Source organism: Topomyia yanbarensis, chromosome 1 (genome assembly GCF_030247195.1).
Source record: "Topomyia yanbarensis strain Yona2022 chromosome 1, ASM3024719v1, whole genome shotgun sequence".
In the NCBI taxonomy this organism is placed as follows: domain Eukaryota; kingdom Metazoa; phylum Arthropoda; class Insecta; order Diptera; family Culicidae; genus Topomyia; species Topomyia yanbarensis.
Genome location: NC_080670.1, coordinates 151,700,904 through 151,719,418, shown reverse-complemented (window position 1 = coordinate 151,719,418; position 18,515 = coordinate 151,700,904). Strand labels below are relative to the sequence as shown.

At 37.7% G+C, this 18,515-nt stretch overlaps 2 protein-coding genes across 3 annotated transcripts in view; one reads left to right on the top strand and one right to left on the bottom strand.

The window, feature by feature from the left end:
- LOC131677472 (guanine nucleotide-releasing factor 2) overlaps positions 1–17,053 on the bottom strand; it is a 117,374-nt gene extending 100,321 nt beyond the window's left edge. For both annotated transcript variants that reach the window (XM_058957354.1, XM_058957344.1), the window contains exon 1: positions 16,601–17,053. Coding sequence is in view for 1 of the 2 variants with exons in the window: in XM_058957344.1 (XP_058813327.1) it covers positions 16,601–16,652 (52 nt within the window). In the remaining variant the exon portion in view is untranslated. The remainder of the gene's footprint in view (positions 1–16,600) is intronic.
- A 715-nt stretch (positions 17,054–17,768) lies between these two features.
- Positions 17,769–18,515, top strand: LOC131677611 (ubiquitin-like-conjugating enzyme ATG10). The gene is made up of 2 exons (XM_058957508.1): positions 17,769–18,185; positions 18,239–18,515. Exons 1-2 carry the CDS (start codon positions 17,870–17,872, stop codon positions 18,493–18,495), a joined length of 573 nt encoding a protein of 190 aa, XP_058813491.1. The 5' UTR covers positions 17,769–17,869; the 3' UTR covers positions 18,496–18,515.

Sequence of the window (18,515 nt, the reverse complement as noted above, 5' to 3'; positions counted from 1 at the left end):
TAAATCGTGAATCGCCATCCTGGATTTCAAAATGGGGTCAATTTTTGAAACCTACTCGTTAAGATCATTCCGAAAACACTCATATTGACTGGGTTATAGTGAATGTGGCTAACCCGGAAATCACCATCTTGGAATTCAAAATGGCGTCAAACATCGACCTTTGTCTCCTACTCGTCAAGTCCATTCCGAAAAAACACACATTAATTGGGTTATAGCGAATTTCGCTAAACCGGAAGTCGCCATCTTTGATTTTAAAATGGCGTCTAAAATCAATTTCTGGCACCTACTCTTCAAAACCATTCCGAAAATACCCATATTTATTGGGTTATAGCGAATTTCGCTAAACCGGAACTCGCCATCTTGGATTTCAAAATGGCGTCAAAAATTAATTTCTGGCACCTACACTTCAAGACCATTCCGAAAATACCCATATTGTTGCGGGCCATGAGGAGTCTTCCAGACCCGTCTCTTCCATCTTTCCGAAATCTTCTAAGTCTTTTGCATTCAGGAGGATTTAGAATATTTTTTGCAAAAACCGTGTTAATTGCGAAATCCGCGCAAAATAAAAACTGTCAAAATTCTTTGTCAATTGTCAAGTTCTTTGCATTTAAAGGACTTACAATTTTTTTTCGGAAAAAAAAGTTTTTTGCATTGAAATGGACTTAGAATATTTGTGCAAAAACCGCGTTAATTGGAAAATCCGCGTTAAAAAGGTGTTAATTGGAAAATCTGTGTGAAAAAAACACGGTAATTCGAAAATCCGCGTAAAAAAAACCTCGTAAAAAACCGCGCAAATAAAACCGCGAGTCTAAACATCAACAAGGTCGCCCAATAAAAAAGCTTAAACTAAAAACTTCTAGAGAACTTTCCTCGCATTATTTGTACAATGTGAAAGAGTCTCATATGGACCAGGTAATCTAATATTTAATAAAGTTTTTGCAGCTATAATTTATATTTATTGAAACAGCACTCCAGGGACTACACATTGAACACAGCTTCTCTCCACTGCATATGACACGTTTTAGGACACTCATTCGTTTAACAAACGAGCGTAAAGCTTAAATTAAAATTCGAAAGTTTCCAATCGCGCAGATTCCTCACGTATACTCTAAGCTCATTAGAGAATTTACAATCGGTATTAATTTTTAATTAAGTCAAAATAAAATATTCCACTGGTTGTCCAGTTAGCAAATGGACATCAAACGCACCACATTCCGCGCTGTAGCAGCGGCATAGTATTCCATGGAATTGCTAAATGCGTTTTCCGCGCATCAGTTTGCACTGCGCCAGACATAAAGATGGAACAGGCCGAAACAAGAAAATATGTTACCTCCAATCAACAGTGATCATGTTTTACCGGATTCATGCGCTTCACTTTTCCCTTCATTAATCTGATCCAGTGTTACTGACGAACAGTACATACATATGCTTCTTTGCTGCCTTTGATCGTGCTTCGCTATCATAACAATCAATCGGCACGCGGTACGAAAAACATAAACGTTGTTTAGTACATTTCATTTCGATTATCTCGAGCGTGCGCACGCTAATCGTTTTCCCTTTCGTTCAGATGCTCTAGATAAATTTGTTTAGCTGGTGGCGTGTATTTATTTGGTGCAGTTTGCACTACACTGCGACTAGACACAGGTATGAAATTTAAAACTACTGGTAAAATGTAGAGATAGAGTAGAGAATTTCGTTCAAGTCTGAACTATATCACAGTTTGTGACAAATCAACAAAGTTTGATTCTATTTACTTCATGGTCAAATTGACCCCAATCACTTGAAACTATAAAAACAATTCAACACAGTTACGCAGCCCGGAATATTTCACATCATGGTGAAGACTTAAAACATCCAATATAGTCAATCTGTCATAACCTAAAAACCTGGGACAGATCTTGTTAAAACATACATTCTAAAACCTATGTCATATCCTACATGAATATAAGTCTAGTATTGGGATTGGTATTTTTATCGCTTTATGGGCAGGTAGCGCCGAGGGCTGGTGGCTAGCGGGTTCCATACATCCTTGACCCGACGAACAAAGTTTTGGTGCCTTGAACACAGGCTACGCAGATCCAAGGCCATCATTGAAATGATAAGCTCTGCGTTTAAGATGCACCTCCTCCGGTTGTCAGACGAATACCTGTAATTATTGCGCGTGACTTTGTATGTATGAGTCTTATTGTGAGTTCTGTGGTGGTGGTGTGTGCGTGGAAGGTTAGTTTTAGTGTTCGAATCCAGGGGTGCATATCTGTTGGGGTTGGCGTTGGTTTTCACTAATTGTGTAATAGTGTGATCGCGAAGGACTCGAGCGTTTGTAAGTTAACGTATTTGTCGCTTGCGGTAGCGTGTGTGTAATTTCGCGTTCATAAATTAGATTTTATAATCGTGTGGCCATTCACATTCTTGAAAGATCGCGCGTGGACCGTATATCTGATGCTTAGTTTTTAGTGTAGCGTAGAGATGCAAGAGAGACAGTTTCCCCATTTCACTAGAGTTCCCGATATTGTTTAGTGAATATGAGCGTCATTTTTTGATTGGTGCGGCTGAGGGCATAAGTCTAGGCTGCTATAACCGAGGTAGAGATACATGATCGCGCGAGTAGTGGGTAAATGCTTGAGAAACTACTATGGAATTTTATGTTAATCGAACTTCCCGTTCCAAAGTTACGAGTTTAAGAGTGTGACCACAGGGTAATTTTCCATATAAACTGGTACCACTATGATATCAAAATGATGCAAAACTTTTTAAAATGGGTGTAAAATTACTTGGATTTGCTAGTCTAGATCCACGTTTTTCAACGTTGTTGGCGCGGCGGACCCCTTCAAAATAACCCTGGATGATCGTGGACACCTTCGAAATCGCCCTGGGTGGTCGCGGAACATGGTTTACCATCTGTATAATATATATCTATACGGGAACCCGGGGCTATTCGGACCTACTTAAGCAAATCGCCCTTTTAGATAGATAAATGATAAAAAATTTACCGGTCAAAGGACCTAATTGTTAGTTTGAAACCTCAGCTACATTTTGGTGCCATAAAAGGTTTATTTGCACCACTCAATGGCAACGCTAGGCGACGACTTGCAAACCTCTACATTTTTCCATACTTTTACAATGTAGGGGTAATTCGGACCACCCTACGGGGCAATTCAGGCCGTCATTTTTCTTTAATTTTTTGCAATGGAATTATCTTTACCTATGAAATATTTATAAGAGACACTTCTTAAGAAGCAAAAAAAATTGCTTTACAAAAACTTAATCTGGTAAGTCACAGCTGTCGATTGGCGGCTCATGTATTTTCTTTGCTGTGGCGTGCACAATGGTGTGCACAGCCACAAGCCGAACGTTGGTTGACGGAATAGGGGTTCCGAATAGCCCCGTACGATCATTTCGCACAGACGTGGTGAGCGCCTCGAAAATATCTGTGTTTTCACCCAAACAAAAATTATTCCATTAAATAGAGGTCTCAAGCTTTTCAAAACACTTACTTATTATTTTTTCACTTTTATTTATTGCTTTAATCGCGGTCTTACCATCATAATGATTTTTGTTTTGAGGATGGCAAAAAAATGAAACACGTTGTATCTCCTTTCTACAAAGAATCAAATTCAGCTCTCAAAATTAATGTTTCGGAATAGCGGTTCCATGAATATGTACGATAGTCAGAAAGTCTTGCTATTTTCTGAGAAATCGAGGGGGTCCGAATTATCCTCACTTTCTTAATAGCCCCGGGTTCCCCTATTTATAGAAAATTTAAAAATCGAATTTATTTTTTATTATAACAAATGTCCTTAATTCCATGAAACGTCGAGATTTGATGTAATCTCGAAAAAAAAGACAAAAGTTGACTTTTTTGGATTTTGATATTTTTTTCAACTGACATAGGGTTTCTTGATTTTAACTGCGGCGTAGCTAGGGGTGTACGGAGAGGGGTTACACCCACTGATCACCCCCTTTTAACCACCCCTTATTACCCATCCCCCCGTTTCATACCACTACCCTATCCATCGCTCATACCATCACCTCATGCATCCCTCATAAATAGTTGCTATCAATTCACAACCCTAAGACATAATTGAACATTCATCATTCCGCTCAAGCAAAACCATGCGTATTCCCCAAGTGCATTGATGCCCTGTGGATTTTCTAATTCTCTATTTGGTCAAATTAACACTAAACAAACAAAGGAATGTCAGAACGATTGGCATCATCCGACGAATAAATGTTCTCTTACAACGCCATCAAATCAACGAATATTCAAAATTACATGCGTAAAAATATGTGCAATTTTAAAAATAGTCGAATGAAAACTGCTACTTATTTGCAATAAACAAAGATCGGTAAAGAAATTAGTGGCATAACAAAGGTGCCTCATTTTCAAAGATAGCACTGTTGATGAATTATCTTATAAAAATAGGTGATAAAAGATGGTGGTATTTCATTATGCCGCCACAAATCTATTGAACCTTAGACTGAGACTTACATTTGTTTTAACCGAGAAATCCATTTATGATTAATTCACCATAAAACAATTAGTTAATCGCTAGAATATGCCAAGTGTTAAAATACGTCATTCAGAAATAATTCTTTTGTGTTATCGAACTGTTAACTGATTGCATAGTTTTAATTTTCATATGCCATAAAATTCGGCCCGTCATTCCAACATCAAATTATGGTCTTGTCAAACTGCAAATGACGTGAAAAGCCAAGATGATACCAGATAAGGTATAGGCATACATAAAGCGAGAGTTTTGGTTTTACGATTGGCAAGATCGACATTGCGTTAATACTGCTTCACTTCCCAAAAAAAGAGAAGATGAAAAACGAAATTAATTTTACATAATGTTTTGAATATATAAACTAGTGCTTTCAGCCTTTTTGAGGTACTGAAGGCGTTTGCCATCAATAATATTATTGTACACACATGCATACACTTTATGCAGATTATCTTGAATCTGTTTTGTGTTTGTGAAATCTGCCACTCTTCACATTCTTATACGGGCACATTCTTCTCCTCTTTGAAGCAGACCTTTGGGTGAACATAGCATTACCGAAAACATCAAAACGCGCAGATAACAGACCAAAATAAATGAGATTACCGAGAATATGTTGCCATTCTGTTTAACCCACAACGACTCACAATACAAACAGAACAAAGGCTTACAAACAAGGGCGGAAAATCAGTTTTACCCAACGATTCATTTAGAAGTGAATTCAATTCTGAAGAAAATGAATTTTGATTCGTTTCAATCGATCAATAACAGTAAGGTTCATACATCATACACCAAACCCACCGAACTCCACTGACTAGTAATGATGTATCACATTTTGAATAAAAAATAATAATATTCAAATAAACACTACGCAAAATGATGATAAATACAATGCAATAAACTATCTTAAATTAATCTGTCAGAGTTTCCTTAAAACTTATGCACAAAATATACCTGATGATGTTTGCAATGCCGTCAAATATGCACCAAAAACATTTAACCGGACACCGAAAATAAATGAAGCCAACGAAGTGAGGTTTTTCGGACACCATGTAATATAATCCGACCGAGAAGTGCATCGAAATGATTATAGAAATTGAATTAAATCCACACGACTCACCCGATGAACTCGTTTACCACACAATTAGAGGCAAGCGGTAGCAGAAAATACGGTTACAAATATTTTGCAACATAACTGCTTTCAGCTTCGGCAATTCGTCTCACTGTCAGTGGTGGTAGCGATATTTTATTGCTAATCCTGTCGTGCTTTATAATGACACTTTCTTTCATTGTTCTTTAAAAAACTGTTTAGTTCTGCTATGTTAAGCTCGATTCAAACGGTACATCAGCTTCCGTCAACGGAAAAGAACGTCAACGGCACATCACCACTCCGACAGGTTAAATGCATTTCTCGTGTGCGCGATCACACGTGCTGGTTCCTTTTTGCCATCAAAGCAATAGAAATGCTCCACTAATCAAACAGAGTTCAAAGATTGACGAATGTTACCTTCAAACTATTTTGTAACCTAACCCGCCGAAAGAAACATGTGCAAGACTATGAACATATGACCGACATTGACAAAGGTGTAGGCAAAGCATAAATTAGCCCAAGGTTTTGGTCAATATCTAGGCTGAACCATAACTTTGTTCACAAGTTATGTTGCAACACTAACGCATAGGAGATCTTAGTGGCTTAATGATTACACTGCATATGATGTGATGGGTGTAATACCAAGGTTTTTTAGCTTTTCAAGCCCTTGGTCAGAAACAGAACATGCCTCATTTCGGAGTTGTATAGTTATTTTGTTATACAATTAAATGTTATTTGATTACAATTGTTGTTAGTAGTTAGTCAATTTATTGGATGTGCAGACTCACGCCAATGAAGTGACCGAAAAAAGTTAAAATTTCGGCAAAAAATGATGTACTGTGAGTGTGAATTTTTATAGATAATAAATGACGACACATAAAAAGCGAAGGACGCGTTCACAAACATTACCGCAAAACTGAGTCCGATCGATCAGTTACGTGCTGCGATGGGTAATTTGTTTACTAAACAAATTATCACCTCCACTACTGCCTGACTGTTTAGCACACGGGATATAGTCTGCCGATGGTCGGGTGCCGCACAAAAGCATAAAATGATGGCACGGCTGGGGAGCATATTAAAAAAAATGGAAAGAAAAGTAACTGTGTTTTGTTTTACACTATGAACATTGTTTTCACTTCACTTTTCCTCGAACGAAATACTTTCGTTACATCGTCAAGCTTGCATAATTGTTGCTAACACGCAATGTTTGACATTGTGTTCGAACTTCCTATAGGGTTGATAAAACACTAGTTCGATGGAGTCAATCCACACCGAGGCGCAGATCATGAAAAGTTTTAAAAATAAATATTAAATGAAATTAAATTACACCCATATGATAGGGTGATTTCGGGAGAGATGCCGCACTCTCTATATCTCGTATATGGGGTCACTTTTATACTGTAATATGATATTGTGAGATTGTCTTTCGAAGATTTACAACACTGGAGATGTAAAATAATCCTTATTATTAAATTCGAAAATTTTAATAATGATTTTGTGCTTCCAGTTGCATCAGGGAGTGTCGAAAATTTTTCAGCACCACATTAAAATTTCGTTTTTAAAAGTGCTCGATTTTTTTCGTAGATAATGTATCGGTTGAATAGCTGGGAGCTTTTAGAAGAAATTCTGCTCACGAGCACGGTCATTCATGATTGCAGAGGAAAATGTCGTCGTGCGGCATCTCTCCCCTGCAATTGGAAGAGATGCCGCATTAAAATTGTGGGTGAGATCAGAGCTGAACAATTTCAGTGAAATCAGTTGATAGCTGATATCCTTCCGTTTCGAGCTATCACTTTTTCGGACGAATATCAATTCAACACTAATATCATTTCGCTTACTGAATGATAGTGAGCAAGCAAGAAAATTGGAAAACGATGATGGTGGATATAAGATGGAATGTTAAACCAAGGTTGGACCAACGTCGGACCAATATCGGGCAGTGCTGGATCGACATCGGGCCGATATCAAACCAACGTCGGGCCAATTTTAAGCTTGTGTTGGACCAATGTCAGACCAATATTGGACTTATGTCGGACCAACATCGAATCATTGTCAGACCAACATAGGATCAATGTCATTTTAGCCATTTTCGACTAAAAAGTTATATTTAAATTCAAGGGAATACATTAAAAAGATAACTAACCTTCAACGGTCAAAAAACATGAAATACACTGAGAGAAAATATTCGTAAATCGACTACGAATAAGTTTAGTACAGAAAACTTTCGTAAAATATATTGTGTTTATTTTTAGTACGAGTTTTTCGCACAAACCCTGAAACGACTTCGGTAGGTTTATTAAGAATTGGCTTCATTAGTCAAACGAGTTGGTTTATGAATAATACGAAAGTCTTTCTAATACTTACGCAATCTTTCGTATTAAGATCGATTATTGTTCGAAAAATAAATATGCACAAAAATTCATAGGAATGTACGAATTAATTCGATCATCTGCCACGAATAGGTTCATCTGCGTTTCTGAGCATTTTCGTTCATGGTAAATAGTTGTTTTCGTTCATTCCCCGTGCTAAAAACATGGCGACTTGAAAAACGAACGTCTTCGTAATCTTTTTTTCGAGAGTTGTCCCACTGGAACTGTAGACTCTGGGAAGAGCTCTCCGTCAGAATTACTTACTACAATTGCAGACGAGATGAGTAATATCAACCACTAAAACACTGCTTCAGGCATATTGCAGCGGGCCGTGATACTAAATGCGATATTCATTGTACGGTTCAGATATGTGCAGGCGTAGAGATTTCGCGAGCGCGTGTATCATCGCAAATGGCTCGAGCGTTTCTACGTTAACGTGTTCAATCGCGGGTGCGTTTGTATGCCGCGTGTGCTAACGTGTATGTAACTTCGCATGTATAAATTCTATTTTATGGCCGCGTGTCCTTTCGCAAATTAGCGTGTGTTCTTGGATGATCGCGCGCGGATCGTGAATCTGACAGTTTATTTTCGGTGTACGGTTCAGATACAGAAAAAAGTGAGTTTTTCCATATCACTAGCGTCCCCCCCCCCCCCGCATGGAACGGTTGTCTAGTGGATATGAACATAATTTTTTTTATTGGTCCAACTAAATGCATGAATCTAGGCTTCTACGAACGAGGATAGACTTCCGGACATGACCGATTCATTATCGCGCGAGTGGTGGGTTAATGTTTGCGTGTGTAAATTGATACGTGTAGATGATTGCAATTAATGTTTGCGTTTGTGACCAGGTTTGTGTTATCGCGTAGGCCACGAGCGATTGTACGTTTGGAATGGAAGAGATTTTGAGTGTGAGTGAGAGAATACGCAATTGGTTGTGTTAGTTAGTGTTAGTATGAATCAAATTTAGGATATAGTAATAAAAGGAATCATAATATGTCGAATAGAGAAAAAATACAAAGAGATTCAAAAAGTGTATAAATTAACCGATATTATTTTTTGATATACATCAGTAGTGGAGAAGCAAACTAATGGAATTACGAAAAAACAGGATTATATCATACTATGCTGACTAGGAATGGATAATTTACGTGCGTCGGTAACAACGAAGGTCTTCGTAATTTTACATATTCAGTGTACTTTATTTTATTAAATGTTTGCATGTAGCACGAATATTTCGTCAGTGACGCGATTTCATTTTCGTTCATCGGAAATAAGTTTTCCTGCGTTTACATGGCATTTTTTCATTCGATATTTTTTCGTTCTTTAAGGGGTTATATCTACTTGGGTTTCAAAAATATTAGGTAAATTCGCGATTTTTCATCATTGTAATAGCTTATTGTAAAACTTTTTTTTCATAAGTTGTAGTACGTGTTTAAAGATATTCGTAGTAATTTTTATGTAGCAAAAGCTTCCAAATTGACAGAGATATGACTGTTGCCACGGATCACCTTATTTTGAACTTCATGCGCGGTGACAATGATAAATCAAGAACGGCTTATCTGCAATGCAAAACCTAATATGTTTTGGTTGGTGCATACCTGGACACCCTTCGTGAACGAAGGATTTTACAAGATTCTCATTTGTTGCAAAAAGGTACTAATTGTTCTGATATTTTTGAATTTAGATGACTTAGAACAGTGATTCTCTTAGAAGCATACTCAAAGTAAAAATTCCTTCGTTCACGAGGAAGCCATTGTAATAAGAAATGAAACGGAGAAGGTTTCAAATCGGTCGGTTTAATACATGCCGAGTAATCGTTGTTACCGCGAAGACGTTTTCGAAAAACACGATTTTGAGATAAATGCGTTTAAAGTTTCGTGTCAATATTGTGCAATGATAAAATGAGTAATATTCAACATCCATTCCGAGGCCATACTGACTATCTTCGGAGGCCGCAGTAGTGCCAAGAATGACATTTTGATGTTAACGAAGTGCCATTCTTCCCTCTTTACTAGCCTTTAGCCTCGTTCTCTTTTGCATCAAATCGATGGACATTAGGACAATGCTTGTAATGTCTTCAAAACCGCAACATTTCCTTCGTTGTAAATATAAGCGGAAGTGAAAGATGCTATTTCGACTGGCAAAACACTCCCAGGAAGAATCTTTGGACTAATTTTCAAGATGAGTTTATTATAACTCTCGTTTGTTCTAAGCGAAACCTCCAACACATTTTGCAAGCAACTTACTTTTCGAAAGATCATTAATGCACTAACAGTAATGTACATTCTGACGAAAATGACTTCCCGCGTAAACATTGTCACTTAGGTCTCAGGACACCTTCAGCTCCTTAGTGCTGTAAGTTCAGTTTTAATAGTCGGATTCTTTTGAAATTTTGTAGCAACATTCTTGGGGTAAGATACATTAAGAATACACAAAAACAAAATTTTCGAATTTTTTGATCCACTCAAGTAACTCCTTAAGTCGCCATTTTTTCGGTTCGTGAACAAACATTTCTAATCTGGCGATATGTATCTAATAAATACACTCACTGTTGATAATATCTTACTACGATCAAACCGTCGACAGTAGATAAAGAAAAATCAATAAAAACCCCAAAACATTTCAACCAGATGCGCTTTAAAATCCACGTTCGGACGGCTGCTGACATGTGAGGTAAGACGCTTCACGCCGAAAATGATTACTATATGTGTGTACAAAAGTGTAGAGCAACCACTGATGCCAACAACTGGATGTTATCTTCGCTTCGCTTTCCCTACCCGAAGATTTGACAGGAAGTGATGACAGTGTTGACGTAGAATCCTAATTGAAGTTGTCCATCTTCCTGTACGAAGAGGTTTCAGTTCTGCTTGAACTAATAGTGAATAATCATTTCCACAAATAAGCTAATAAACAATCGGTTGTCCCTGTTACGAGATAGAATGGGATTCGAGATTCAGGCTCAATTCAAAATCCTCCAACCTGTGCACAACGAGCCATGTGAAATAATGGCCAAAATCCAACTACTGTATGCAAATTTCGATGTGAAAAAGATGAAAAATCAATTACAATTCCGGTGGAAGCCATTCACTCATCGATATAATGACGTCAACTGGTACGGGGAACACAATACGTTTTCGGGACAATGTGCATTATGATATCAACTCAAAGCGGTACGATTACGAAGCGGGGGAAATTGTGCATCATACTGGCGGATTACGTCGGGCTAGTTGGCAAATGATAAAATATACATCTATAGAAAACTTTATCCTTCTTGCGCCGTGCCGAACAGTGACCAACAGAAGTTCAGGAATACTGTTTGATAGCCAGTCTATTTCACATGGTTTTACGCAATCAAAATCCCGCCTTATTTAGGATATAGCCATTGAAATTTAGCTGTCAATCGTCACCCCTAAAAAACGAAAGAGAACATTTGTATCTCAATCTCTCAAAGCGTATTTTGATAGTTTGCTTTTGTCATCTGAACATTTAACCTTTTAGAACATTACACGCTGTGATCGTTCGTCAGTGTCAGACACTGTACGTGTGATGAAAGCAGTAGATCCGCAAACAAGCTTCAGAAATCCATCTGAGCGCTACGAATTGAGAATAGCAGGAAGCATAATTTCCTTTTTACATACGGTGTTCTTTATTTGTACAAACTTGACCTATTAACTGCTGCATATTACTTTCCACCAAGAGAGTTGGTATTATATGCTAAATCAATCATTAGTCATCTCCTCATAATTAGTAACGGGGCCATCCATACGGCACGTGGACAATTTATGAGAGGGGTAAAGGGTACGAAAAAGTCCATGCTTGTGTCCATGGAGACGGAGGTATATAAATTGTCCACGTGACTTTTATATTTTTTTTCCCTAAGGGGCCGTCCATATACCACCAGTAAAAAAACCTACTAAAACGTTCACTTAATCACCAGAGTGTTATCATGTTTGCAAGATCGTGGGCGTAGGTGCATGGATGATCGTGAAGGATTCGAGTGTTTGTATGTGAACTCGTTTGTTCGCCTGACCGTTTGCATATCGCGTGTGCTAGCGTGTACGTATCTTGGCATGTATAAAATAATTTGAATAGTCGTGCTTTCGTTCGCATTTACAATTTTTATTTCTTATTTTTGGGGTGGTCGCCATAGTACCAAAACGCGCATTTTTTTAATTTTGCTTTAGGAATTGATTTTAATGATTTAGTGCGTTAGGAAAACTTTTTTGGAATGGATGCCCCCTTGTCTTCACGTATTCTGAATTGTGAGGGAAATAGAAAAAAATATTTTGAAATTTTGAGATAGTCGGGCAAACTTGCTAAACGTGCAAACACTCTAAACAACAGGATAAAACTCATTGTTTGTGGGAGGAACCCTAAAAAAATAGTTTTTTATTATAACCTTTTTCTGAATTTCCAATATTTTAAATATTCAATACAGTTGTTGGAGTTATGAAAATAGAGATATTTGTGGAAGACATCAACATTTTTCACTTCCAAACAAGAGTTATCGAGCAAAGAAATCAAATAATACTGCATTTTGAAAGCCAATAACTAGCCAATAAATAGAAGATATTTTGATTCTATAAGAAAGACACCGAAAAGTCCTAGAAGAAAAAAACTACTGGAAATACTGGGTATGGTCCTGTTTGAGCTTCCCCTCCGACCATATTTAAACGCGCGCTGATTCTATATTTGACCTAAATGTGTACTGAATGTAAGAAGACAGGTATGTTCTTTGTGAAACGATCACCTTAATGAGTAGAACACTTTTCTGTTATACTTTACATTCCAAGTCTTCGGTGCTTTCGAACAGAATGGCTTTTCCATTCCGAGTCCGGACAAGCGAAACTCTGCTGAATAGGCCAGTAAACGGTGTTAAGAGGCGAAGCAATATGCGCTTAGAATATCATACACTTTTCGGCTCGTTTCTCGTATTTGACAAGAAATTCGATTTTAGTAGTTCTATGTTAAGACAAGACAACTCGTAATGCGATTATGAGCCAGGATGTTGAAGTCAGGATGGATTCTTAGTAGGATCCTTGCACTGGTCAATTGTCCTGTTCATTATTAGGACTCGGCTGCGAAGTCTGCCGAAACGAAACTTAGAACTGAAGACTAGGGCTAGACAGACTCATATCGGTAAGAAGAAACGTTTTCTGTTCTAAGTATATAACTGATTCACTGAAGAATATCTATCCACCTTTCAATATTCTTTTCTTTCGTTTCGTTTTGCCCTCAATTTGTCGAAGAAGCCAACCAAATTGATCTATTTACATTTTTTTCCTTTTTTCAACTGAAATTATGTTCTTCTGCTATATAGTTTATGTATTTCAATAAATAGATATGGGAAAACGCGAAAACTTCCATACATGAGTTAGTCTATTCCGGACAGGGCCGTCAATAGGGAGCGCCTAAAGACTCGAGATTATAAATAGAGGTGCCGCCAAATTGTTTGACTCAATCGATGCTTGCATTTCAAACGAGGAACATCCTGACCATATCGTCCGGGCAATACACCGAGCAAAATTTGCATTGAATTTCTATAAGAACGGCGTATGACCAAAGACTAAACCAATATTACTAGGTCCTATACCAACCATTAACAAAAGATGGTTCAGTAACCGTGTACCGGTGAAATCAATAATAGTATACCTCATTAATAGGCGACGAAAACATTTAGAATGCGTCGACAAAATGCTATAGTTACGAATCAAATGAAAGTAGTAAACAATCTTCTTATAAAAGAAACACGTTGTGTATATCGACGTGTAAAATATATTACAGCTCAAAGAGCCTCTATACAAGGTACTAGCATGCGTTAAAACTGTTAGTGGTAGTGAACAAAAACAGCCTTTAACATGTAGTGTTGATAACATTCGCCCTTAGAAACTATCACATATACGAGCACAGAGATAGTTTTCGTTTTGACGCATGCTAGGACCTTCCTATATAAGGACTTTGATTACAGCTATGCTTACTTCTAAAGGCGCATTCCTAGAGCATTGATGGCCAGAATTATTGATGTGAGTTCTTCCGTTTCTAACAGTTTGTATCTTAAACAGGTAGTTCTCGTAACAATTGAAAACAAGACAATTCGCATTTTAACATCCACTTGGCTCTAACGCTCTAACATTTAGTCATGCAAAGCTGTGGTACAAGAATGTTTCCCGAAATTTGACATACATTATGTCAGTTGTTAGTTAGTACACTAACTTACTAAATCATTTATCAATAGAAGAAAGTTATATTACTTATGCACTCTAATTTTAGAGTAACTTTAGAGCGAACCTAGAGTCAAGTGACCAGATGTTCTAAGAACGATCGATGAATCTGAATGTTAATTTCTGCAAATATAAGCAGAAATAGGTAATTGATTGTGAAATTTCGCAGCACTGGTCAGAAGTTCTTTAAAACTGATGCAGAAATATGCTTGATGATGTTTGCAATACCGTCAAACCCGTCATCCTAGGGGAGGGAATTATGATAATCTGAAAACAAATCTATACTAAACTTTTCATCATAAACATTAGTTTCGTGGGTTTTATTTGGTAGGTAAACCAGGCTTTTGAAATAAATTATTATTGGCTGATAGAATACTCAACTTTTATCCCAGGGTTTTTGGAGACGAAGATGCTAATAGAGGGCTCCGCAATCGCAAAATGTTAGGCGCTAACAATTTTCGTGCTTGGAATTTAGTGCCTAACTTGATACAAACGATGGCATGGCACAATCGGAAATGTGAAATGTGAACATTATAGGTTAATTTTGTGTTAGCAGAAACTCGCCAAATTGAAATGATAAGATGGAAGGGAGGAGTAATCCCAATTTAAATTCCAAATCTCTCTGAATCGAATTATCATTATTTCAGCGTCTAATTTCTTTCGAATTGAGTTACAGCCTAATCGAACTCCCACACTTCAGAAACTAAACTGAGCGAAATGGCGTTTTCCCGCATAATCACACCACAGCATGTGAACCGAACAACACCCTTGATACGTACCAACCTACGTAGAAATGGTATCTGTCGTTACTGCCTACACGATGTAATGCAACCAGACACCTGTGAGTGCCAAGCGAAACAGGACACTTTCCTTATATTGCCGGAAAGCGCAACAATGATTCATCGACATTGCGACACAGATCTTTCATTAGGGCCTAAGTCGCAATGTACTTAATTGGAGAAAAATCAGTTTCAATATTCGGCGATGCTTTTCTAAATGTAGTTTTTATTGTAGGCATAAATTACTTTATGACCATGTTTTTCCGGAAGCATCTTTAGTTAAACCTTATGACAATATAACAAAGAATTTAATTCCTATATGCTTTTAGTGGGTAGAAACTAATAAAATGCTTACGCCCAATTTGCATCCCAGTCGTGATTTCGCCCTTCAGCAACCACCATCTGCGGAAGGGCTAAACCGTGTACATAATTTTCAGAAGGGCGCGGTAAATGGGCTAAACTGACTCTGTCTTGCTGGGTAGGGCTGGGTAAATGGGCGAGCTTGACAGTATACTTTTTTATAGGGCTCAGCAAATGGGCGCATAGAAAGCCAATGTAAATGTAAGGTCGCGTGCATCTTTTCTTCGAATTACATGAAAATATTGAAATATTCCAATGTTTATGTGCAACAACTATCAACTATAGACATGATCATAGTAGATATTGTTTATCATTTATATAATAGAACCGCTGTTTAAAGAATAATTTTGCGTACGCCCGGTTCTGTCAAAAAATGTAAGTTTAGCCTTTATATTCCATATGAGAATAAGGGCCTAAGTCGAAATCTCGAAGAAAATGCATGTTTCGTCGTTTTGTTTTCTTTAATTATAAATCGAATTAAAAACCATTTTAACTGATTTTCACTTCAATCTTGTAGTATTTTTATCACATAATGTCATAATAGCGAAAACGCAGTTTGTTTACATTTGCGATTTAAGCCCTAATGAAAGATCTATGTCGATTGGACCAATTTACAGACGGTATGAATCACACTGCAGGAAAGGAGGATAGTTTTGAGAGGATTTTAATATTGCTTGATTCTAATTCGTTGAATGAATCACTCACCGTAGAAGCCTTGTAGCGAAAGTTGAATTAATAGAAACGGGTATTACATATTAAAAATAATTATCATCAAATAAACAAAATAAAAAACAAGAAGATTCAAATAATTTGGCTTGGACACTGGTACATAATTATGCAAATAATTATGACATGATAAAGCTTATCCCGACAGTACATGCATCGATTAATATGATCCTGGTCCGCTTGGCAACGAAACTACCACCGGAAAGCAACATTGGTTTTATTCCCGTTTTATTGGCAAATATTTCAAAACTACTGGTTTCTAAAACACAGTCCCATTCAATATATCGCCGAGTTTAATTGCTTTTTAATCAAGTGGTGTCTTAGCCCGAAACTGAGCTAGAGAAAAATAAACAAAATTATTATACATCACAAGAGCTCGAAGTGAATGGCGATCGGTGGAATGGAGAGGCACGGAATAGAAGAAAACGAGATAAGACTTGTTAGGCACCATTTGACCAGCAACAGCATCTTGTGCGTGCGTGTGGGATTACAAAATAGATATAGCTACGACCAAAAATGCATGGTCAAAGTGAATAATCTGAAATTCACTTACCATTGACTGCAGCAGCCGGAGCGCTAGTTCTCTCACTTCTCAGCGTTGCCATTCTAGGGGTCTGCACTACTTCCGGTATTTTCCTCACTCTCCTTAGGTCGTACAGGTATTTTATTCTTCTGTTTTAGGATATCGTCTTCACTTTTTCGTTGGTAAATCTATTGGACACTTTCTAAAATCACTCGCACATAATACTTTTTGGAAATAATCTTTTCTCTACACACCTTTTTGATTTCAATTTGCAAATCCGCGAGCTGTTGCATACACAAACACATACCCTCATTCATTGATTTGCATCTGTAGAACACCTACCAACTCTTTATTCCTCTTCCTAATTTTGAAAACTTCTATCACATATTCTTATTTCCACAATCTTCAGCCTCAAATTTTTTCACTGGTGGAGCTCAAAATATTCTAAAGGGAACACACGCACTTTTCTCAGCACTGACCGTAGTTCCCAGGTAACTGGCATCCCTATCTCTACATACAGAGTTTGACAATAGGCAACATCGTTTTTCCATCGATTGATGGGGGTCAGTTTGACAACGTCAAAATCGCTTAAAATGTCATCAACAAACAATAGTAGCAGTAAACAATAGAACACAATGAACACTTTAACTGATTTGATGTAAACTAAAGTGCTCCTCGTTCGTATTTAGAATTAATTTCGTTCATTTTGTTACAAGTAAAGTTCTCATGTTGGCTACGAGAATATGACGTCACGTCACCCTCTTGGTAGTTCCCGTCGTCGTCCCACTTCCTTTCATAGATTGTCTTGCACAAGCTAGTAGAAAAAGGGCCACAACTGAAAAGCGTCCAAACTCAGTGCCCAGGTTCGATTGTGAATAATCTGCAGCTATTGCCGGGTCCACTAATGACAAGGAACATTTAAACGCACTTTTCACAGAAACAAATTAGATTTTGCAATAGATTTTAGCATCCGATTAGCAGACCGACCAAAAAATCTATGTAAATTTTTCCAACTTCTCGAATACACAAAAAACTGCTGCGCTCCCATACAACATTACACAAAGTACTCGCTAGAAGTTAACATATTTTTATGCCTCCTCGGTTTGTATGAGTTAGTGAGATGTAGCACGTCATGCGGGACTGCAACTGTATAGGTTTGTCTGTTTATTTCTCTATCACCATTCACCAGTCGCATAAACCCTTGCAGCAAAATCTCCGAGTGTCTACAACCAATCATAATCAGAAGGTTGCTTTTCGTGTCTTCGTTTCTCTCTAAGAGGTTCCTAGCTCATATTCAACATGATTGGAACATTGACAGAGGAAGAATTTGTAATAGAGGCTCAACAATTCCTGAATTTATCACAACAGCTACACGATGGCTGGGAGCTTGTCAAATCAAAATCTGGAACGGTTTATCTGAAAAAGCAATTGATGCAACCACTGGTCCTGCTGAAAAACGTTAACCTGGAAGAAGATAATCAAGATGAATTACTGGTAGACGATCCGTCTTATTCTACACAAACATCCATTTCCGAACTGTACCGATTTGACTACCACGTAATTTACAGTATTAGCTATCAGGTTCCAGTGCTCTACTTCAACGTGTATAAATCAGGTAATTTTCAAGTAGTAAGGAATGTAACGAATTCAAAACGCTATATTTTCTAGATGGCACAGTACTGTCGCTTGAAGAAGCTTGGAGTGGGTTCCTAGCTCTCGAAAGCTCTGAACAATTACATCAAACGTTAACACAAATGGAGCATCCGGTACTTTTTAGGCCATTCTTGGCCCTTCATCCTTGTCAGACGGCACAGGTGCTGGGCAATACAAGCAAAAGTAAAAACCGTATAGTTTCCTTTATATCCTCTTACGGGCCGGTCGTAAATCTGAACCTCAGTTTAGACTATGCAGCTCTAGTGGACTAATAAACCGTTTAGCTCGACAA